Source organism: Mesoplodon bidens (assembly GCF_964165515.1).
Source record: "Mesoplodon bidens genome assembly, chromosome: 11".
Taxonomy (NCBI): Eukaryota; Metazoa; Chordata; class Mammalia; order Artiodactyla; family Ziphiidae; genus Mesoplodon; species Mesoplodon bidens.
Window position 1 is genome coordinate 62194507 of NC_138167.1, and position 23975 is coordinate 62218481.

A 23975-nucleotide genomic window follows, 5' to 3' on the forward strand; every position below is an offset into this window, starting at 1 on the left:
GAGAAGCCCTTGGTGGGGAGGGACGCCTGGGTACACCTGAAGTGGACCCCTGGGGGGGGCGGGGTTCCTGGATTGGCACGTGCCACCTCCTGGAGAAGGAAAAAGGGTTCCAGGTCCTGAACTGTCCCCCAGGCCGCTGGCCACACAGGAGTGTGAACCTGAGTTAGGGCCAAGGGGACAAACCTGGACACCAAGGTGAGGCCCAGGAGGAGGAGGGAAGAGGACTGGCCCTCAGGGAAGGAACCCCGGGGTCTGCTCTCACCATGTGCTCCAACTGGAAAAGCCACAGGCTTACCCAGACTCGGAGTGGGATTTACACCACGTACACCCTGGTCTCCAGCTTGCAGAGGGCAGATCATGGGACTTCTCAGCCTCCATAATTGCGTGAAAGCCAATTCCTATGAGAAATCTCCTCGGATACATACCCCTATATAGCCTACTGGGTGTTTCTCTAGGGAACCCTGGCTAACACGCCGCCCATGTGAGAAGTGTACCTGGAGTGGCCCTGATTCCTCAGGATCAATTAAAGCGATGCAATAGACTCCCCTCTGGATTGACATATATACACTACTATGTATAAAATAGATAATAAGAACCTGCTATATAAAAAATAAATGAAATAAAATTTAAAAAAAAATAGACTCCCCTCTGGCCACTACTGGGCGTGGGGCTGCTTGCCTTCCGAGTGTTGCTTTTGATGAGTTGTAGCATAACAGTCCCGGGTTAATCAAGCAAATCCATTTAATTCTGGCCTGCACTCTTTAAAGAGCTATTTGAAGATGCTGCCCGGTGGCTACTCAGAGCACTTGGTGGTGCTCTAACATCTGTGTCATTTGCGTTTTCAAAACACTGGCAGGTACTTTTGTTCCTCTGTGGTTTTCACGCTATGGGCACAGCCAAGCTGGAGTGAGCAGCCCTACTGAGCCCGCCACATGCCGCAGGGCCCTCAGGAAGGCTGGCACTGTGGTGCTCCTGGGAACTGACCACCCAACTAGGACTCACCTGCCACCTGCAGGATGCCGTGTCGGGCCACGTCATAGAAGGGGTGATTCATGCTCAGCACAGGGTCCGGGCCAGCCATGGGAGCCACTGAGGGCCTTCTCGTGGCACCCAGTGCGGTGGCCTCCCCCTCATCTCTCTGCAGCTCTGCAGCAGACGACAAGGATGAGAGGAAGTAGCTGTATTTCCGAGGAAGGAGGAGAGCGAGGGAGCCTCCTGACGTCTTTTTACTGGACATGCACCTTGCCTCTGCTGTGCACCCACTCTGTGCCCGCCTCTGCTGTGCACCCACTATGCACCTGCTCAGTACACTGCACCATGGAAGGAGAAAAATGAGACCCGAGAGCTGGAGTATCTTGCGCACTGACAGCAGTGGAAACTGAGGCTCAGAGGGCAGAATGACTTGCCCGAGGTCACACTGCTAATCGGCAGTAAGGTGTGGACGTGAACTTGATTTCCCAGCTCTAAACTCTGACTCAGGGCCTTCTTGTAAGATGCTGACACTGGCAGCCGGCAGGAAGCCGTGGCTGGGGTCAAGGGAAGAAACCGGGGTCACTGTGCTATGAGGCAGTAAGAAAAGGGCTGTCCAGGACATGGAAGCAACCTAAGTGTCCATCGACAGATGAATGGATAAAGAAGACGTGGCACATATATGCAATGGAATATTACTCAGCCATAAAAAGAAACGAAATTGAGTTATCTGTAGTGAGGTGGATGGACCTAGAGTCTGTCATACAGAGTGAAGTAAGTCAGAAAGAGAAAAATAAATACCGTATGCTAACACATATATATGGAATCTAAAAAAAAAAAAAGGTTCTGAAGAACCTAGGGGCAGGACAGGAATAAAGACGCAGACGTAGAGAATGGACTTGAGGATACGGGGAGGGGGAAGGGTAAGCTGGGACCAAGTGAGAGAGTGGCATGGACATATATCCACTACCAAATATAAAATAGCTAGCTAGTGGGAAGCAGCCGCATAGCACAGGGAGATCAGCTCAGTGCTTTGTGACCACCTAGAGGGGTGGGATAGGGAGGGTGGGAGGGAGACGCAAGAGGGAGGGGATATGGGGATATATGTATACATATAGCTGATTCACTTCGTTATATAGCAGAAACTAACACACCACTGTAAAGCAATTACACCCAATAAAGATGTTAAAAAATAAATAAATATGTTTAGCTTAAGCAAAATAAGAGAAAAAGAAAAAAGAAAGAAAAAGAAAAGGGCTGTCTTCCAAAGTTTAATTTTAGTACAGGAGGTTCCTTCATACAAAACAAATCCAGGTTCCTTCAGAAATGTTTTCAGGGACTTCCCTGGCGGTCCACTGGTTAAGACTCCGCTCTCTCAATGCAGCGGGTGCAGGTTTGATCCCTGGTTGGGGAACTAAGATCCCGCATGCTGCGTGGAGTGGCCAAAAAAAAAAAAAGAAAGAAAGAAAAAAAAAGTTTTCAGTTGGAAAACGAACAGAAAATTCAAATTTCAGGTGAGGGTAGACTTCGGCCCCCAGATGTACTGGGATGAATGGTATGACTCCAAAATCCACGTCTACCTGGAAACCCACAATGTGACCTCATTTGGAAATAGTGTCTTTACAGATGAAATGAGTTAAGATGAGGTCACACTGGATTAGGGTGGGCCCTAAATCCAATGACATGTCCTTATAAGAAGAGGAGAGGACACAGACACCCAGGGAGAAAGCCACTCGAAGATGGGGTCAGAGACTGGAGTGACACGGCCACAAGCCCAGGAGCACCTGGGGTTCCGGAAGCTGGAAGAGGCAGGAAGGATCCTCCCCTGCAGCCTCCGGAGGGAGCACGGCCCTGCTGACACATTGATTTTGGACTTTTAGCCTCCAGAGCTGAAAGAGAATACATTTCTATTGTCTTAAGGCTCAGAGTTAGTGGTACTATGTTCCAGCCGCCCCAGGAGACTGACACAGCAGACTGGCATCGAGAGACAGAACAGCTGAGTTAGCATCAGCAGGGGGCATGATGGGGTGAGGGGTTTGGGAAGAAGCTGTGACTTTTCCTAACAAATTCTGAAGATGATCCTGATGCAAAGTCAGGTCTGAGACCTCCTGATTCAGACCCACACCCCATGCCAGAGAGACCCACCCACGACCCCAGGGTGGCCCATCTGTAGCTGGGGGGACAGGCCCAAGTGAGGCTGCCTCACGTGGTCTGCAGCCTGCCTCCTGTGGCCTCTCACCCACCGGTCCCAGAGCCACCCCCACTCCTTGGTGTCCCCTGAGCCCATGAAGGCCCGGGGAGTGGTGGTGGACGGGGCAAGGCCCTTGTTTACCAACAGTGTGACAGGTCCCAGAGCAGGACCAGCGTGGGCGGCTGCAAGGCACTCCTCAGCCACCCAGTCATCTAGCAATATGTACTGAGTATCCCCACGTGCAGGGGACAGTTTTAGACAGTAGGGACACAGCATGAAACACAGAGTCCCTGTGGTGGGCAGAAGAAAGGCCACCCAATGATGTCCACGTCCTGATCCCCAGAACCTGAGACCATGTGACCTTAGATGGCAAAAGAGACTCTGCAGGTGTGATTAAGGTAAGGATCTGAGATGGGGAGATGATCCCCCGGAGCCCTCGAGGGAGTGCGGACCGGCCCAGCGAAACGCATTTCAGACAGTGTTGATCTAACCCACTAACTCAGGGACGTTGTTACAGCAGCCCAAGGGGATATATGCACTTTGTCCTCAAGGGCGGCCTTCTGGTGGGGTTGGGAAACAGACAAGAAAGAAATGTCAGGTGTCAGGGACAAATGCTGATGAAAGGTCAAGCTGTGTGAGGGGGTCGCAGTGGGGGCCGAGTGTGTCAGGTCTGAGCAGAGGCGGGAAGGAGGGGAAGCAGGGAGCCAGGCTGGAAGCTGCTGGAAGGGGAATCCAGGTGGAGGGAACCACGTGCCAAGGCCATGAGGTGGCTGCAGGGAGTCCCCGAGGAGAAACAGAGAAGCCCAGCAGGGACCTCTCTTCCCAAGGAGCCGGAGCCGCTGGGGGCTTGGAGTCAGTGAGGGTCGTGCTCCATCCCCACTAGGGTCCCTGGGCAGCTGAGTGCAGGGCAGGCGGCAGAGGGCAGGGGGCTGGCCCCATCGCCATCCCGTGCAGCCCACCGAGGTGAGGGGTCGGACCAGGCGCTGTGTCCCAGGGTGGGGGGAGAACAGGCTCCCTTGAGGAGCTGTCGATGGACGGGCATAAAACAACAGGCGGGGTGAGGACGGAGTGTCCCAGAAAGAGGACAGGGTCCCTAGCGGGGTGAGCGTAACAGGTCACTGTGGCCAGAGGGAGAGCAGGGGTGAGCGGCCAGGGTGAGCCGGACCACGGGGCCTCAAAGCCATGGTGAGGATCTGGGTTGTGTCCAGAGAGCCCTGGAGGCCACCGGGAGGGTCAACAGAGAACTGGAGGGTGGGAGCAAATGCCAGGGACAGCCTCGCACAGAGACAGAGGGGAGTGTGTGGACCAGACTAGAGCCCGGCAAGGCCAGGCTGTGCGCTGGGGCTGGGCTGACCTGTGTCCACTGAGGGTCATCCACCTCTTTTTACAGGGTTAGATTTTGTGAGCCACATAAATATATTACCTATAAAAATAAATGGGCACCGCCAACCTCCTTCTCCCGGGATGGGGCTGGAAGAGAACGTACTTTACCTACTTCGGCCAGATCCTCCAACCCCAGCCCAGACATGCTCTGCTGGGGGGCAGGGCGGCCCGGAGACACCGTGGGGATGCCACCTCCTGAGGATCCGGGCATGGGGTCCTTCCAACGCCCTGAGGGAGAAGCACACGGAACCCAGGGGACGTTTAACACAAGTGCACCGGGCTTGAGGAATGAAGGAATGCCCTTCACGTGGCCCGCTGGCTGTTTAATTTCCCTTCTTGACAAGAAAAAAAGCAGCCACATCTGATTCACCCAGACCTCAGATCACTTTGGTGTTTGGGGCTCAGCCTGCCCGGCCCCACCCCCTCCCCCGCCCCCCCACCACGTGGGAGAATTGCCTCTCAATGAACAACTCGAGGTCCCAGGAGCCAGACCCCTGGACAGTGGCATCCACCCCACGTTTGGGCCCCTATATCTGATCTCCTCCTCCGCAGGCTCTGCCCCCTGATGGGCGCACCTAGACGGGGCTCCGCTCCTCAACGGTCCCATGTCCCGGGGGAGCACAAAGGGCAGTGGGATGGGGGGGACATGTGGAGTGAGAACAGCACTTCCAGGGCCAACGCACTTCGAGGACAGCATCGTTCCTGCTTCACCACCGCTTCAGAGATACGCACACTCACTCCTGTACCCACTTTACAGAGCGGGTACCCGAGGCCAGCAAAGATCACTTAGAGCTGCTCATGCCCGCATAGCTAGTAATCACAACTATAGCTAAGAGTTACCACCTGGTTATTCTGTGCCTGGGATGCTGCTTCAAAACCTGTGCAAATCTTTACAAAACTGTTAGTACCCAAACAATGGAATATTATTTGTCCGTAAAAAGGAATAAAGTACTGACACCTGCTACAACATGGATGAACCTTGAAAATGTCATGCTAAGTGAAAGAAGCCAGCCACAGAAGATAACATGATTCCATTGATAATATCCAGAATAGGCAAATCCATAGAGACAGAAAGCAGATTATTGGCTGCCAGAGGGTGGAGGGGAAAGGGGGGAGTAGGGAGGTGAGAGCAAAGTAGCATGGGTTCTTTTTTTTTTTTTGGCTGCACTGCATGGCTTGTGGGATCTTAGTTCCCCCACCAGGGGTCAAACCCACGCCCTCAACAGTGAAAGCACAGAGTCCTAACCACTGGCCAGCCAGGGAATTCCCTGCATGGGTTCTTTTGGAGGTGAAGAAAATGTCCTAAAATTGACTGGGGTGATGGTTGCTTATATCTGTGACTACGCTAAAAACCACCGAACTGGGACTTCCCTGGTGGCGCAGTGGTTAAGAATCCACCTGCCAATGCACGGGACATGGGTTCAAGCCCTGGTCCCGGAGGATCCCATATGCCGCGGAGCAACTAAGCCCGTGCACCACAACTACTGAGCCTGCACTCTAGAGCCCGCGAGCCACAACTACTGAAGCCCACGTGCCACGCTACTGAAGCCCGCGCGCCTAGAGCCCATGTTCCGCAACAAGAGAAGCCACCACAATGAGAAGCCCGCACACCATAGGGAAGAGTAGCCCCCGCTCGACACAACTAGAGAAAGCCCACACGAGCAACAAAGACCCAATGCAGCAAATAAGTAAATAAATAAATAAATAAATAGAGCAGTGAAAACATTCCTGGGGCAACTGGCACAATTTGAATGTGGCCTGAATGGTTGATGACATTAAAGGAATTACGGTTAATTTTCTTAGATGTGAGAATGGTATCGGGTTATACAAGAGAATGTCTTTACACTCAGATGCTAAAATAGTCAGCAGGGAATGGCAGGAGGTCTGCCACTCACCTTCCAGGAGTTCAGCTAAGAGAGAGAGAAAGACAGAGACAGAGAAAACCCATAACGAATGGTACCAATTTCCAAATCATGGTAAAAAATGTGTTTTCTTACATGTTTCTGTACTCTGAACAATTTTCTTAAAAACAGTTGGAGACAGATGGAGGGAAGGAAGGAGCGGCCCTGGCGTGCTTCCATCACCCCACTTATCAGAGAACAAAACCAAGGCCAGAGGGGCCTATGGTGGCTCAAGGACACACGGCGAGTCAGCCCCAGGATGCCCCCTGGGACTTCTGCCTCTATGGCTTCTCTTGGCACAGGTAAGCCTGGGTTTTTTTTTTTTTAACTTATTTATTTTATTTATTTATTTTTGTCTCTGTTGGGCGTTCGTTGCTGCACGCAGGCTTTCTCTAGTTGCGGCGAGCGGGGGCTACCTTCGTTGCAGTGCGCAGGCTTCTCATTGCAGTGGCTTCTCTTGCTGCAGAGCATGGGCTCTAGGCGCGTGGGCTTCAGTAGTTGTGGCACACGGGCTTCAGTAGTTGTGGCATGTGGGCTGAGTAGTTGTGGAATGCGGGCTCAGTAGTTGTGGCGCTCCGGCTTAGTTGCTCCGTGGCATGTGGGATCTTCCCGGACCAGGTCTCGAACCTGTGTCCCCTGAATTGGCAGGCGGATTCTTAACCACTGCGCCACCAGGGAAGCCCAAGCCTGGGGTTTTGGTGTTTCCCTTCTGATAGCTCTCCGCTGTCCAGGGGCCATGTCGCCAGTGACCGTTGCCTGGCTCGTGTCCAGTTTCAATCAGCCTCCTCCCTCCACCCCCTGCTGTGTTCTGCACCCCCAAGCACTCTTCCCACCCCAGGCCACCTGCTCCCTCAGGGGGACTCTGCTGCCATAGATGGCTGTGTGGCCTTGCCAAGGCTTGTGCCCTCTCTGGGCTGAGGAGGAGCAAGAGCCCTGCTGGCTGCTGGTGGGAGACCCTGGGCAGGGCTCAAGGGGGGAGGGCAGGACAGGGGGAGGGAAGGGAAAGGGGGGCAGAGAGCACAGGAACAGGCAGGCGAGGTCTCAGGGGTCACTGGCACAACCTTCTACACCGCCCCCCGACACGCACACATCCTGGCTCCCCCGTGCCTGCAGTTCTGGGCCGTCACATCCAGCAAACCCCTCGCTGTGACACCATTTCCTAGTCCAGCAGACGATGATTCCAGATCAGCCCCCCAACTGCCCACACTTCATGCTGGAGACTGGACCTGCCACCGCTCCTGCCTGTAAACCCCCAAGCCCACCCCGGCCCGGGGCCGCATCCCCGGTGTTCTTCAGAGACCACAGCTCCCAAGGGCCGGGGGCAGGGGCAGGTTGGGCTGGGCGGGGCCCAGTGCACACACAGGATCGGGTTTGCTCCTGGCAGGATGCAGGGCACGGAGCACCAGGCAGGGGAGGCCCTGCGCTGCCCCAGCCCGGCCCGCCACCCATTTTCTCCACGTCGGGAACAGAGGTCCACCTTCCAAATGCTGCCTTCCCCAAGCTGGGGACCTGGGAGGGCAGCGGAGGTGACCCCAGGCCCGGGAGCCTGTACCCAGGCCTGGCAGGCAGCCACCCTCTAGCTGTAGTGAAAGTGAGAAAAGAAACTCGACTGTCTACACCCACAGCTCTGGACCCGCCCGGGCAGTCGGTCTGAGAGGAGCACTGGCCAGGAGCCCTGTAAGCTGCAGACCTGGCGCACGTCAGTCATCTGTCGCTGGTCACCAACGAGCCTGGCTGCCAGGCACAGGGGCCCGGGGGCTGTTGCCACCCTCGGGGGGCACCCGGTCCTGTGGGGGACTCGCGGCTGCCCTGTCATTCCACTGACACCTCACGACAGGTGAGAGGGGGTCCCGAAGTCTGAAGATGGGGGGAGGCCACCCTGTCCCCGCTCCACCCTCAGCCCCTCCCCCCAGTCCCCCATCTTCCAGTCCTGCGTGTCCCCCTTTGGTGGGCCAGCCTGGAAAAAGCCTGTTACCAGCCTGTTAACAAACAGCTTGAAAGCAACCTTCCGAGGGCACCAGGGGCCCCTGATTGAAAAGGCAGGGGCACCTCCTGGGGGACCCACCCACCCAGGAGCAGGAACATGACCACCGGGGTGAACCACCGAGGGGCCCCAGGCCTCCTTCTCAGCCCCCGGGGGATGGGGGGGGCTCCAGCTGCACTGAACCCAGCAGAACAGCCTGAGGCCCCAGAGCCTCTGAAGCCAAGAAGGTTTTGTTTTTCCTCCAGACTCTGCTGTAACCAGAATGCTTTTCACTCCTTTTTTTTCCTCTGCAAGCTCAGAAGCTTTCCCTGACCACCTAGCCGAAAACAGCATAGGCAGCACTATTTGCTTTGAAGCTTGTGTGCTTGGGCCTGAGCGTGTCATACATAATCTGTGCTTTGTTGTGGTGACGAAGGGCTAGCTGGGGGGTAACTGTCAGCGGAGTCCTGTGAGTCCAGAGTAAAATCAGGCTCTCCTCCCATCGTGGGTTGCTCCCCTGGGATTGGATCAGAGCCTGGTGGCCTCCCCTGGCCCCCTGCTGCATATGGACGGCAGGACCCCACCCCGTGCAGGACGGGCACACGGCCAGGGCAAGGGAAGGAAGCCACCCCCGTGCTGCCCAGGTGATCCTCAGGAGGCCAGTGTCCTGCTGCCACCAGGCACCACATAGCTGGTCTGTCCTCCCCAGGCCCAGGAGCCCCAAGTGGCTCTTACTGGCTGGGAGGCCCCCATGGAGCGGAGGGCTCCTGCACCTGGTCAGGCTGGTCCCACTGGCCTTGTGATGGCTGACTTTATGTGTCACCTTGGCTGGGCTACGGTGCCCAGTTGTTTGGTCAAACACCAGTCTAGATGTTGCTGTGAAGGTGTTTGTGGATATGATTAACATTTACAATCAATTAACTTTGAATAGGGACTTCCCTGGTGGCACAGTGGTTAAGAATCTGCCTGCTAATGCAGGGGACACAGGCTCGAGCCCTGGTCCGGGAGGATCCCACATGCCGCGGAGCAACTGGGCCCATGCGCTACGACTGCTGAGCCTGCACTCTGGAGCCCGCGAGCCACAACTACTGAGCCCACGTGCCACAACTAATGAAGCCCACGTGCCTAGAGCCTGTGCTCTGCAACAAGAGAAGCCACAACAATGAGAAGTCCGCGCACCACAAGGAAGAGTAGTCCCTGCTCGCCATAACTAGAGAAAGCCTGCATGCAATGAAGACCCAAAGCAGCCAAAAATAAAATTAATTAATTAATTAATTAACTTTAAAAAAATTAACTTTGAATAAAGCAGATTACCCTCGATGGTGTGGGTGGGCTTCGGCTAATCAGTTGAAGGCCTAAGAGCAAACACCGGGGTTTTTCGAGAAAGAATTCTGCCTCAACACTACAACACAGAGTTCCTGCCTAAGCTTCCAGCCTGCTGCCCTGCCCTGCAGATTTCAGACTCGCTGGTCCCCACAACTGCATGAACCGATGACTTAAAACAAATATCTCTGTATAAATACCTCCTATTTTTTGTTTCCGCTTCTCTGGAGAGCCTGACTGATACAGGCCTCTTACACAGTCAGATTCCTCCTTCCCACAAACTGTCAGAATCACAAAACACTGGCACCAAGAAGGATCACAGTGAACATCTTGTGCTGTCAACTTGGTCATTGTACAGCAGGAAAACTGAGGCCCAGAGAGGGGAAGGGGCTTGCCCAAAGCCACACAGCAAGCCCATGGCGTTGGATCTTGAAACCAGGTCTCTTGACTCCAGCCAAGAGCCAAAATGGCTCCAAATTATGGTAAGAAATGTCAAATATATATATTTTTTTAATGCAAGGAGGAAAGTAACCAGGGGCACATCCCACCACCTGGCACCAGCCATGGTTGATTGACTTGGCTACAAATCTGGGGGTTCCCATGACCCCCACTCTGGTTCAGTAATTTGCTAGAATGACTCACAGAGCTCAAGAAAGTGCTTTACTTACAATTACCAGTTTATTTTAAAGGCTACAACTCAGGAACCGCCAAACAGAAGAGATGCACGGAGCAAGGTATGGGGGCGGGGCTGTGCACGGAGCTCCCAGGCCCTGGCTGGGTGTGCCACCCCCCAGCAAAGGGATGTGTTCACCAACCCGGAAGTCTCCTGGTTCCAGAGTTTTCACCCAAGTTTCATTACACCGGCATAATTGATTAGACCACTGCCATTGATTAAACTCAGTCTCCAGCCCCTCCCCACTCCCTGGAGATTGAAGGGGGTGCTGACGGTTCTAACCCTCTCATCAGGAGGGTGGGTCCTCTGGCCGACCAGCCCCCATCCTGATGCTATCTAGGGGCCCCACCTTGAGTCACCTCATTAGTATGGCCTCAGGTAAGGTCAAAAAGGGCTAATTTTGAATAAAATTCACTCCTATCATGCAGGAAATTGCCAGGTTTTAGGAGCTCGGTGTCAAGAACTGGGGACAAGGATGAAATATATATTCATATTATACAGTAGTCCCCACCTTCAGGGCAACTCCTGCTCATCCTTTTGACCTCCCTTTCCAACCAGAGTGTGTCAGGCCCCTCCCCCACACGCTCCCAGCACCTGGACCCATCATTCGCCCCTCTGGTACCCATCATTCGCCCCTCTGGTACCCATCATTCGCACCTCTGGTACCCATCATTCACCCCTTTGGTACCCATCATTCGCACCTCTCCACCAGGTACAAGTGGATACATGGTTCTGTGATCCTTTAGTTAACATGACGGGGGGACTCCCTCACCACCACCCCGAGGTGGGGTCTGGACTCTATCAAACAGGATCCCTGAGCACCAGGCCCGGCATATACGGGCCCTCCGTAAATGCCAAAATCAAATGAGAATAAACCAGACATTACAAATGGACCCTTTTTCCTCGGCAGTGGGCTTCAGAGCAGCAGCTCCATCACCCCGGACCTGCCTTGCCCTCCACCTGAGTCCACACACGCCTCAACTCCTTCCTGAACCTCTCGCTGCCAAGCCCCTTCCCTCTGAGCCAGGCTCCGTGGCCCGAGGATGGGGGATGTGGGCACCGAGGCGCCACCAGCATCGCGAGGCCGCGCTGGCTAGAGCCATGGACCGGGACAGGCGCAGCACGGCCAGCACGCAAAAGAGGCTTCAAATCGCCCGACGGTTCTATGTATAATTCATAGCAAAATGGTTTGTTGCTATGAAAATATATTTGCACATTACACAAATAGACCCTCACAGCAATTATCTTAATGCTGTAGCTACAAATTATCACCTACTTACCTCGGGCAAATTAGCACCAAATTTAATTTGAGTGGCGCGGACGATGTGCAGGGCGCTCAGAGCAAGAGCCCTCGGCCGTATCTGTAGGACCTGGTTCTCGGCTTTAGGCTCAGGATGGGGCGTCTGATAAAGGGCTCTGCGGGGAAGAGAGGCGGGCTCAGGGCCATCCAGGCCTAACCCTGTATTTACAGGGAGGTCACGGAGACCCAGAGAGAAGGGGGCTGGCACAGGGTCCCACCTGGGCAGGGGAGGCAAAGTCAAGGCATGAGGGGCAGGGGCTGAGAAGGGGGCCGCCTGAGTTGGGATTCCAGAGTCTCCGGGTTGCACCCCATGAAGAGTAATTTTCACCCTTTTGTCTCAGCTATGTCACAAATTTAGTTATACAGACCCCGCTACCCACTCTTTATCACAAACACCATTGGGTCCCCGACACAGGCGAGAAGGCAGATGTAGATCATTTGTGCAGGTAGCGGGGCCAGAAGCCACTGGAACCTGGCGGGACACCCAAAGGTGGCAGCAGCAAGGTCCAAATGAGCTGTGACCTGCTACAGGACTCTGTCAGAGGCCTGCCCGCAAGTCCCAGGGACAGTGGGCACTCTGAAAAGACAACGGGGGGTCTGCAGAGAGACCTGTGGCTCTTGTAGACACCAACCTCGAGACTTGGGGCCGTTCCCCTCCCCAGCATCCCTGTGGCCCTGCCCACGGTACCCAGGTGCTCGCTCAGGTGTGCACCCCTCACCTGCACAGCCCTCCAGCTGCAAAGAGCCGACCCACCCCACCTCCCAGCCTGCCTGATTACCAAAGAGGAAGCCTATCTCCCCTCTCAAAGGTTTGCTGAGGAAGCCAAGTTGAGCCAATCAGCATACGGCAACTTTCCTGGCCACAGATATAGGGTCATTCAGGCCTATGAGGTATCAGGAAAAGCTTTCCAGGTGCTTCTGGGAAAGAAGATCACTTGCTGTCCTGAGAGGGCCACTGGAGGAGTTTCTCTCCACACAGCTGTGTATAAAGATGAGGCCTGGAATGGCTGGAGCCAATGTGCTGCCACCCTGAAGATCCAGCAGCCCACAAAAAGGCCAGGAAATTGCTCAGCCTTGATCAAGCCATACCTGATCTCCATAGCATCCCCAGACCATTTCAGCTACATGGGCCAATATGGCCGCTTGGACTTTTGGGCTGGTTCAGAGCTGGGTTTTCTGTCTGTTACACTCAAAAGCGTTAGGATGCCCCCAGACCCCACACCTACCACAGGCTGGGAGAGGGGCTTCCTCCAAACTCTGGCAGCCCTCATCAGCCTACACCAGGTGTCCATGTGTCCTTCTTGACCCATCACCGTTCCCTGACAGCCGGGGCCATTTCTGACTCACGCTTGAGCCCCAGCACTCATCCAGCCCAGGACATGAAAGGAACTTGGGGTGTCTGTTGAATAAGAGAGCAGGCAAAGTGTACGCGGCAGAGCCCCGCATTCAAAGCCTTCCTGGCCCATCTCACCAACACCCCCCCCTCCGCCCCAGGTCACTCCCACTGCCCACCTTGCTCGCTCCACTGTCTGCCATCCCAGGCTGCTCTGTCCCGGAAGAGGACGGACACAGCTGGGGACTCTGCCATGATCTCCATCATCCATACTCAGACCTGTCAGGTGGGGGGACCCTGGGTCCTCTCCTCTCCTCCCTAAGGGATATTAAATCCCAGGCTCTCCATCCCGAAACCCAGATCTCAGGCCCAGACCTCTCCCCCAACTCTCAACTCAAATATCCCAACTACTTACTCCACACCTCCCATGACACCCTCTGAGTGCCAACAGTGTCCTGTAGTTCTTGGAATAAAATTCAAACCCCTACAAACACCTGAAAGACTCTTGTGGCCTGGCCCCGCCGCCCTCATGATCTCATCTCATACCACTCCACGCCACCCTCATTGTCTCTGCTCCAGCCACAAAAGCCTCAGGGTTGCTCCTCAAACATGCCAAGCTGTTCCTGCCTCAGGGCCTTTGCACATGCGGTCCCCTCTAGCTGGAACACACAGCTCCTGCAGGGAGTAAATGATCCCATGGTTTCTATTACTACCATTGGCTCAAGTCCAATTCAATAATTCGGTCTGAATCCAAATCTACCTCCTCACTGGCCTCCTTGGAAAGCAAAGTGGTAACCACAGGGCCCCCATAAACCAACACTCCACCTTCAGATGCTTCTGTATAGAAAGATCTTGTTACAGTTTAGCTGGGTCAAATAAAGACTTGCCCCCGATGAAGCCAGAGAGAAAAACACCCCAAGTCCCCGGGGAAGGTCAGGCCACTTGTACTTTGCAGAGCCAGGGATCTGGTTCTGATCCCCTCTGTACCCGATCCACAGACCCCTCTGTACCTCTGCAGCATTGGCCCCCAGCCCCTGCGCCAGCACTGTGAGCATGCAGCACAGATGAAGAGTCAGAGGAATGGGTTCCAGCCCATGTCCCCCCCCACCACTCAAGATGCCTCCTCAGTGAGGCCGGTCCGTTCTTCTCAGACCCCACTCCCCCATCTGTGAAATGGGCACAAGCCCTGCTCCACCAGTGCCACAATGAGGATCAAATAAAGGGCAGGTGTGACATCATGCTGAACGATCCACCCTGGAGGCAAATGCATGGTAACGGTCACCAGGGCTGTGGAAGCCACGTACAGACCACTCCTAAAGAGGCCAGGCAATGGTCAGAAGACAGATTAACCTTATTTGGATCCTGACAAAAAATAAAAGAAATGTTTATATTTGAGGCAATTGGGATTCTGAATACTAACTGGGTATTGGATATTAAGGAATTATTGTTCATTGTTTAAGTGTGATAATAATATTGCGGTCATGTTATAAAAGTGGAGGCACCCTGCAGTATTTATGGAGCACAAGTATTAAAATAACACGGGAGCAGGGGGTAAGCGGCGGGGAGGGGTGTGAGCTGGGGGGGAGTGGGGAGGGGAGAGCAGGTGGGGCTGAGCGCACGCCAGGTTGGCTGCAGCGTGGTAGCGGCTGATGCTAGGATGACTGCTTCCTTTTGAACATCTGAAATCCTCCATCACGGGAAAAACTTAAATAAATCCATCAGCCCTCCTACCTAATATGCAAGGTGTTATAACAGCACAGACCTGGGAGCTTTAGGGACACGGGTGGGAGCAGAGACCCTCACAGCTGCAGGGGCCTCAGAGGCCCCTAGAACTCGATGGAGATCGTGGCCCAGAGAGGAGGTGCTTTCCAGAAGTCCCACACATGCCCTGATGGTCCACATCCCAACCACAGGCCATTTTTCTGTGGATGACAAATGCCCCAGCCCAGACAGCCTCCTGGCCACCGGTTTCCTTTGCTTGTTTTAATTTTATGACCAGGTTGGGGGAGGGAAGGGGCAGCTCCCAGAAGCTTCTGGACTCCTGACGTGCCAAATCAGTTCCTTCGATGGAACAAGTCACAGGCTCCGACTGAAACAAACTTCTCATGCCCTCCTCTGTCCAAGGTCACTGAAAAAAGAACCGTTTGCCACACCCCCCACCCACCCCGGGGCAGGAAGAGATTCCACGCAAGCTCTGTCCCCACACATCTTCCCTGGCTGGGCGCAGGGATGGGGGTGGGGGGGGCGGGACGAGGACCGCTAAGCGTAAACACCTATAAAGGTGCCCTGCCCTGTTTTAGGCACTTTGCACACATTAACGCATTTGTTTCTTTCTCCCAGGAACCCTAGGAGGAGGTGATAACACTGCCCATATTTTACAGGTGGGGAAGCCAAGGCACGGAGTGGCCAGCTCCTCTGGTTAGCTACTCACGGTCACATGGCCAGGAAGGGGGTCGGGGTGTCAGGCTCCAGCACCAGCTGTGAACCAGTGCACTCTCTGACGGCACTGAGCACCCGTGTTATCCCCTCTGAGCTTCAGGACACCCTGCTGCTTGAGGCCCATTTGAGAGGTGAGAAAACGAGGACCCAACTCAGCCTGGTCTCCTGCCTTCCAGGGACCCAGAAACCGGGACAGTGGCCAGATCCAGCTGCCAGCAGCTCTGGGAGCCTCCAGGCAGATGGCTGGGGTGGGACCCTGCAGCTGAGCCCCACACAGACATCTCTGAGGTCATCCCCCTCCCTCGGTGCCGAGCCCGGAAAGGGACCCTCAAATGTACCCTGGGCGGCCCCGGAAGTCTCTGGATACACGTGGCACATCTTCCTTGAGCATCAATTTTAATCAAAGGATTGAGGGAAAAGTTAAGTAATTTATCTGAAAAGAAACGGAAAGCATCATTTTCATATCCCTAAGCTATTCTCACATAGATTTGAAGGGCAGTCACTGGCAGGCTTGGAACGTCTCCATCCAGGAGACAGACCTCAGGGCCCTGGGAGGTGGCTGGCTGGGTGGGGAGGGTGTGGACGCTGCAGCCACAGCACAGCAGGCCTGGCTCTCCATTCACTGGCCATGTGACCTCAGAAAGTCATCTAAACATCCCTGCCTCAGTCTCCTCATCTGTAAAAGGGGACAGTAACAGCCCCTGCCTCATGAGGCTGGTGTGAGTGAGGAATGAGGCAATCAAGTGGACAATTAGGGCCTGAGAGCCAATAGCAAAGGTGCCCGTGATGCTTTTGGGGAAGGATGGCCAAGGGCGGCCACTTTACACGTCAGGAGGCTGAGTCCCCAAGAGGGAAAGTGACCTGCTCCAAAACTAGGTCTCTGACTCCCTCTGTGGTTCATTCTCCCCCTCCTGCTGCCTCTGTGCCTTGGTTTCCCCATCAGTAAAAGAGGGTAAAATCAGGGAATGGGTATGCACGCCAGGCACTTATCCAAGGTGGCTGAGCTCTTGCTGGAAGCCACCATCCATGGCGTGCCCACAACCGACTCAGCTGGAACTCGCTTGTTAGGGAGATGCCAAGATCCATGGGATGTTTAGTCAAGTTTCCAGACCTTAAAACATCTCGCTGCAGCACCCATCAACAGATGAGTGGATAAAGATGTAGCATATATACATAATGGAATATTACTCAGCCATAAAAAAGCATCAAATATTGCCATTTGCAAAAATACAGATGGACGTGGAAGGTATTATGCTTTGTGAAGTAAGTCAGAGAAAGACAAGTACTTTTTCACTGATATGTGCAATCTAAAAATTAAACAAATGAATACAACAAACAAACAAACAAAACATCTCACTGAGGTTGCACTTCAGCGACTCAATGACATCAACCAAGTAAATTCCTACCAGCTCCACCTGACCACCTGTCAGGTACTCCACAGGTATTTCTACCCCCACCTCACATGTGACTTATCCCCAGCCAACTACAGTCCCCCAGCCTCTGTGTAACCTCAGTGTGCCACAACCTTTCCTGCCTGTCTCTCACCCATCTTCCAACTCAACTGTCACTTCCTCCAGGAAGCCCTCCCTGACCTCCCACAAGCCCCTGGCTTCCCTCTGTCACACAGAGGCTAGACTTGGAGTCCTCCGTGGACAGGGGACTGGGGAGGTGGCTGTCCACAAGGACTAGCCTGGCTCAGGCCAATGCACTCTGTCTTCACCCCTCGGCCCCTGCCCTGCTGTTGGTTTGAGAAATGGTTTAACGTCACTGCATTAAAGGAGAAACTCACAAACAAGACCCTAAAACCACCAACAGAGACTGACCAAAGGATATTTACTGTTGAGTCTTAGATTTTGAGTTCTCACCAGGACAAATGTCAACACTGTGTTTCACCATCAATAAGCACCGCGTGCTTTGGAATCCACACAGCCTCCTCACAAAACCTCAAAGTCTGTGGCCTCCAGACAGCCAAGGCCAGGTCCCCACCCCGCCGACAAGGACTGAGGAACTCCTCCCCTCCCACCCTGCTTCCTTCTCCTGGTGCCTTAGCCTCCACTCTTAACACACCTGTCAGGCCCTGGGGAACCCCCAAGCCAGTCTTGTTGACAGTGGCGAGTGGCGCCGGGCCAAGGTTTGGGAAAAGTGAAAGCGTCCAGGGCCTCTCCCCTAAATGGCGATTTGGGAGGCTGATTTAAGTTTTGGGCATATTAAGTCTTGGGGGTCCATCCCCTGTGATGAGCGGGCCCGGCACCCCCAGCCGGAGCCTCTGAGTCTGAATCAGCGCAACAAATGCTCAGCCTCAGTTTTCTCATCTGTGAAGCGGAACGACGCTTCCTGCCTCCCAAGTTGGAGCTGAGGGAACTGATGTGGACCCGGCCGGATCGGAGACCCTGAATTTGGGGAGGAAAATGGGGGAACGGTGAAAGTTTGGGCTGAGACGGCCCAGCCGCGGGAGAAGCGAGGGAGCAGGGAAGGAGGGGACCGGGGTTCAGGGAGGGTGCGGGGGAGCAGGACTGGAGGAGTGGGAGAGGAGCGCGCGCTCCTGCAAAACGGGGGTGGGGTAAGGTAGGGGTTGGGGTGTGGGAGGCACCGGGGTCCCCGCCCGTCTCCGCGCCGCGTCATGTGGCCCCGCCCCCCTCCCCGCCTCGGCTTGCCCGCCTGAGCAATGGGTCCAGCCCCAGAACCCGCGCTGCGTCCCAACCTGGGCCCAGGCGGGTTCCCTCCCGCGGACAATGGGCCTTACCTGACTACAGCTCCGCCGGTGGCTCACCTGGGCTCGGCTCAGCTTGCGACTCACCTGGCCCCGCCCCGGACGTGGCTTCCATGCAGGCCCCGCCCCTCGCCCCGCCCCGCCCGCTACCCCGCCAGCGCTGTTTCCCTGGAGCACAGGACCTGAGTGGCCCAGAGTCTTTGCGGGCTATGCCTGCATTTCTGCGCATGGGCAAAGTCACTGTTCCAGCCCTGAGGCGGGGGTCATGTACTCAGGAAAGACCAGGCTGTGGCCCAGATACCCCAGAGGTGCCACTGACGTTCCGGGGCCCCAGGCAAGAAGATGACTGGTCCTCCGATAGGATCGCATTCCCACTCGGAGAGCCGCTCAGGAGGTGGCGTTCTAAGGGTGGATTTCTATCAGGCCCGGTGTCTGGCGCCCCCTTCTGGCTGCAGCTCTGTCTCCGCTGCCTCCTCCCCGTCTCCTTGGTTTCTGAAGGTCGGCGCCCCGGGACTGGGTCTGCACCTGCTTTCATTTACTCCCCAGCCTCCTGCTTTCAATACAGCCTATACCAGATGATCCCCAACTGATGTCTCCCGACTCCAGCCTCCTGCCTCTGACTGCCCACCTGACATCCCCACACGTCCACGTGCGCTCCTCTCCTGGGCTTCCCATCCGGTTCTCCACCAACCCCTTCCAAACCCGTCGGGGCATCCCTGGCTCCTCTCATTCCCTCACACCCCATGCGTGGTCCCTGGATGAGCCCCGATAGCTTTTCCTTCAAAACATGTCACAGTGCCACCACTTCTGTCCACCCACACTGGCCCAGGTGGTCCAGGCCATCAGCATCTCTCACGTGGCTCAGTGCAGCAGCCTCCTAATGCATCTCCTGGCTTCTGCCCTTGCCCCTTTCCATCTGTGTTAACACAGCAGCCAGGGGGAGCCTTTCATGAGATCCTGCCCTGCCCCTGCTCGCGTCCCTCCCCGTCCTGCTCTTGGGGGAGGGGGCTGGCGCTAGCAGCTGCACAATCCCAGGCTGCCTTGCGTGGAAGGTGGCACGGCTGCTGGCAGCTCTGGGGTCACGTGTGGTGGGCTCTGTGGTCCCCAGTGGCCTGTGTACAGCAGCCAAGACAATCAGGTGTGTTGACCCCTCCCCATTTCTAGAGGGGGGATCTGATTGCAGAGGCCAGCTGGCATAATAGCACACGCTGCTACAGTGACTGGTTCCGGTTCCAGAAGTCACTGGGCCTAAGCCAATGACGCAGGCCTTTGTTGGGCCACAGTGAGCAGTTCAGGACGCTCCAGTTGGTGGGAGGAGCTGGACTTTGCCTGGAAGTTTGGGGAAGAACAAATCCTGCTCTGTCCTTTCCTCTCCCCCAACTTAGATGCAAAGCTTAGTGCACTGGGAATAGCAAGAAGCCATCCTGTGACCACAAAGGGATCTAGGCTTAGGATAAAACAGAGATGGCAAGGAACTGGGTCCTTGGTGACCTTGCAGAGCCCCTGGATCAAACCCACCCTGGGGCCCACACTTCCTCCAGACTTTCTCATTAAATACACCAATAAATTCTCTTATTGTTTGAACTAGTTTGAATTTTCTATTTCTTACAACCAAAATGCCCTCTGATAAAATATCTTTATACCTTTTAGCCAAATTGCAAAGAGTTTCTCTCCTGACAGGATTAGCAGGAAAAAAAAAAACCCCAGGGAAGCCCTGGATGGCTGAGCCCAAGACACATGACCGTTCCTGGGATAGGAAGGGAGTTAGACAGTCAAAACTTTATCCTCCCCAAAGTCAAGACAGTCAGCTTCAAGCCAGTTGTGCTAATGGTAGCCATGAACCATGAGGCCGTTTTCTCGCTGCAGTATCTCCAGTGTCTAGCCCTGTGTCTGGCACATGGTAGCCACTATCCCCCATCAGTATGAATGAATGAATGACCACTGTTTCTCTCTACTGTCACTCAAGCAGCTGCCTGTTTCTGTGCAAAGAATTTGTAACCATCCTAGCACATGGGCCTGTTCACCTCACACAGCACACTTGCATGTTATTATTTGTATGTTCCTTGCTCCCAAAGGACTTTGGTGGTGAGAAAGCAGAAGCATCTATGGTGCTGCCTGACCTCTAAGTCTCATGCATACCGGAGCCCCTGGATGGATCAGGAAGGGGGCCTATTTCTGGGTCGAAACCCTCCTTACCTCTCAAAACTTGACAAGGAAATCGAGAGGATGCCTAATGCCAGGGACTCACACTTGATGGGTTTCGTCTAGTGCTTTGCCCTGGTTTCTCTTTTCCTTTTGTGGAATGTAAATGCCTTTTATCATCAATGTCAGATCGGTCTCATGAAAGCGGGACAATTTGCAGGTTTTCTGGTTCAAAAAGAGACTTTGAACAGAAGTAAGAGAAAACAACCCCCAGCTGGTCTACGGCGGGCAGTGTAATTTCATGGTTTTAAGACATGTCAGGGGGAATGCCGCCCTCCTCGCATCTGTGTTTTGTGAAAATCTCATACAAATTCCACTACCATAGCTTAGTGATATTTAAATATATACAATAAAGCAATCATACAGAATGATTGTCAGGAAAAGAATGCAGGTGTATCCTGCCTTTCATAATAAAAGGAAAAAGAAGTAGAAAGAAACTGTGAGACCCAGGCCAGCTCTCTTTTTGGTTCTTCTGTTTTTCCCCAAGCACGTCTAATCAATAACCCACCAGTTAGTCATTTCCTTTTGTAGCTATAATAATAACTCCTTGCATTTCAAATGCTTTGCGATAGAAAAGAAAGAATAATAATGCAAAATGAAAGAATTACATCTGAATGGTATTATTCTCAGCTTTATTAAATTTGCTCTCGGTACAAATGTTTATGAAGTCGGAGAGCTGCTTCTCCCCCAAACAGCAAATTCCACATCAATAAGCAGTGGGGGATGGGAGCTTGAAGGAAGGAGGAAAGAAAGACCCCTGGTCCCTGGTCTTGGGCTTCTCATTTGTTTTTTTCCAAATTAACTCTCCCTGCCAGCTGCTTGAGCCAAGACGTGGTCTGCTTTGAACCTTATTAAAACCATGAAACCAAAATAGGTTGAGCCAAAAGGCATCTGGGAGATCGTGTTCCAACCCTCCCCCTTAAGGGCGCAGACCAGCGAGGTAAGGGGTTTTCTCTGCTGCAGTGTAGCCAAGCCAGGAACCCCAGCCAGGTTTCCCCGACTCCCTGCCCTCCTATCATGTGCCCTGGTCCAAGTTTTAGAGCAAATGCATTTGGTTGTTAGCATTGACTGCAAACTGAGTACAACCCATATGCACACTCCACGATGTCTTCTGTGATTGCTTGGACCTAATTGTTGAAACTTTTTTGATTTGAAACTGATTAGGTGACATTCTTGATGCCTTTTTGACATCAGGCTGGAACGCTGGTTGTGTCCTCTGACACCGTGCACCTTTCAAATGCCCTTGCTGTATTGGGATTCCCTGTCTTACCAGTCTCTCCACACGAGGTGGCCAGACCACTGGTTTACCCAGAGTCCTTTGCAGCGAGGACCCAGACATTGACTAGGCTCCACCGTTGCGACCTACACCATAAGAGAAGAGGTGGCCCTGCAATTCATTATGGAAAGGGACAGCCTCGGACATTCAGCTGGGGGGCGGGGCAGGACACTGCAGTGGGTACAAGTTTAAATACCTGGGACGTGATTGCTATTGATGCTGGTGACAGTTGTGGGTTTGGTCCAGTACAACTGGAGCATCCCTGTGTGGTAGAAGCATCTCTGAGTGGTGGGAGCATCTCTGTGCCATAGCAGCCTCTCCGGGCAATGGGAGTATCTCTGTGGGATGTGAGTATCCCTGTGCAGTGGCGCAGTAGTGGCAGTTTCCCTACCAGGCCTGTCATATGCGATGGTTTGAGGCATTGTTCCTGGAAGGTAAGCCTCGAGCTTGGCTCTCCCACCTCCTGACAACTCTAGGAACTCCCAACATCCTTTAATAAACTCCTTCTCTGGGTAATCAGCCAGAATCTGCTGCCATTGCTTGCAAATAAGAGCCCTGCCTTATCCTGCATCCTCCTATTTCATGCTACAAACACAGGCTGACATAAATCCCCATAGTGAAAAGAGAAATGCCACCATGAGAAATTCTTCTTGTGATGATGTCGATGATGCTTTACATTTTTATAGCTTTCTACAGTCTGTTAAAGCAGTTCTGAGTTTTCTGCAAACACGTCTGTCAATGAGGAGAAGGGTTCTTGGGTGAAACCATCAGTTTATTAAATCATTATCACCTTCAGGTCAAAATCCATTAAGTGCTTGTTGGGCCCCATATATTGTCATCTGCACAGAGCTTCTTAATCAAGGATGCTTGGTATCTCGGGGTTTGTGATCTTACAGCCCCTGCTCTGCGTGTGTCCATAGCGTACAGACAAGCAGAGAAATATCACCGGTCACAGAATATTACATCTGGAAAGATCCTCACTATGGATGAGGAATCTGAGAATGAGTGACTGGCCCAATATTACACAGCAAGGTAGTGACCAATTCAGGATCAGAACCCCGGGTCCTGGCTCTGCCCACAAGGGGTATGCAGCACACATAAATAAATAAAATGCCACATCCCAGTATCAGCCTTCTCCCCGTCCATAGATGACCTTCCTCTAGAGTGTTTGGGAAAGAGGAGTGTATCAGTTAGTCATGCCAGGTTATGCTGCAGCAACAAATATCCCCAGTCTCATGGGCTTACACCAAATTAGGTCTACTTCTCATGCACGCTGCCTGTCCACAGCCCCCTGGGACCCGGCCTGCTGGAGCAGCCCCATCTGGATAATGCCAATCACCACACAGAGAAAAGGAGAGCTCTGGAGGGTCTCTGCCTGGCAATGAAAAGATCCAGCGCCAAAGGGGCCCTCTGCTCAGAAGTCGCTGGCCAGAGCTGGTCACAGCACCCCAGCCAGCCCCCAGGGGACCAGGAAGTGTGGGCCTTCTGTGTGCTCGGGAAGCAGGGAGCGGAAGACCATTGTGATTTTAGGGACTTATCTTGAGTCTGTGCCCGTTGCATCCCTGGCACATGCTCCTCTGCCCAGCAGCCTCCCCCCCACTTCTCCCAGCATCCCCAAGAGTACTGCCCACTTCACTGCTGGACACGCCTGAGCTTTGGGAACACGATTCCCTGCTGGAATGCCGCTGCCCTCCACTCGGGCCCTTGCAGAGGGGCCCACACGGGCCGTCCACGCTCCCCAAGGCAAGCGCTGCAGAACTGCAAGGAGAAAGGGAATTCTCCATTCCCCCTCCCTCCCTTTCTTCCTTTCGTTCTTGTGTGTGTGCAAGCGTGCGTGTTTTAATGTGGTAAAATACACGTAACATAACATTTACTGTCATAACACATCTAAGTCTACAGTGAGTGTTGTTAAGCACACTGACATTGCAAAACGGAAACTTGGGACTTCCCTGGCTGACCAGTGGTTGAGGCTCCGTGCTTCCAATGCAGGGGATGCGGGTTTGATCCCTGGTCAGGGAACCAGGATCCCACATGCCGTGTGGTGTGCCCCCCCACCCCCCGCCAAAAACAGTTTTAAAACAAGAAAACTGAAACTCTGTCCCCATAAACACTGACTCCCCCTCCCCCTGCCCCTGGCCCCCACCATCTACTTTCTGTCTTGATGAACTTGACCCCTCTAGGTGTCTCACGTAAGTGGAATCCTACAATATTTGTCCTTTTGTGACTGGCTTGTTTCACTTAGAAAGGTTCGTCCCCGGTGTAGCCCATGTCAGAATTTCCTTCCTTTTTAAAGGCTGAGTCATATTTCATTG

General features: G+C 53.8%; 1 protein-coding gene across 1 annotated transcript in view; it reads right to left on the minus strand.

Annotated features, from left to right (window-relative positions):
- Positions 1-18280, minus strand: part of LOC308625748 (rho GTPase-activating protein 8-like) — a gene marked incomplete at its 3' end in the record, with an annotated part of 64418 nt that extends 46138 nt beyond the window's left edge. Inside the window, 4 exon segments of the mRNA XM_081250237.1 lie at positions 1003-1146; positions 4652-4771; positions 12930-13102; positions 18219-18280. Of these exon segments, the coding sequence (XP_081106363.1) occupies positions 1003-1146; positions 4652-4754 (247 nt within the window). The 5' untranslated portion in view covers positions 4755-4771; positions 12930-13102; positions 18219-18280.
- Positions 18281-23975: the final 5695 nt, after the last annotated feature.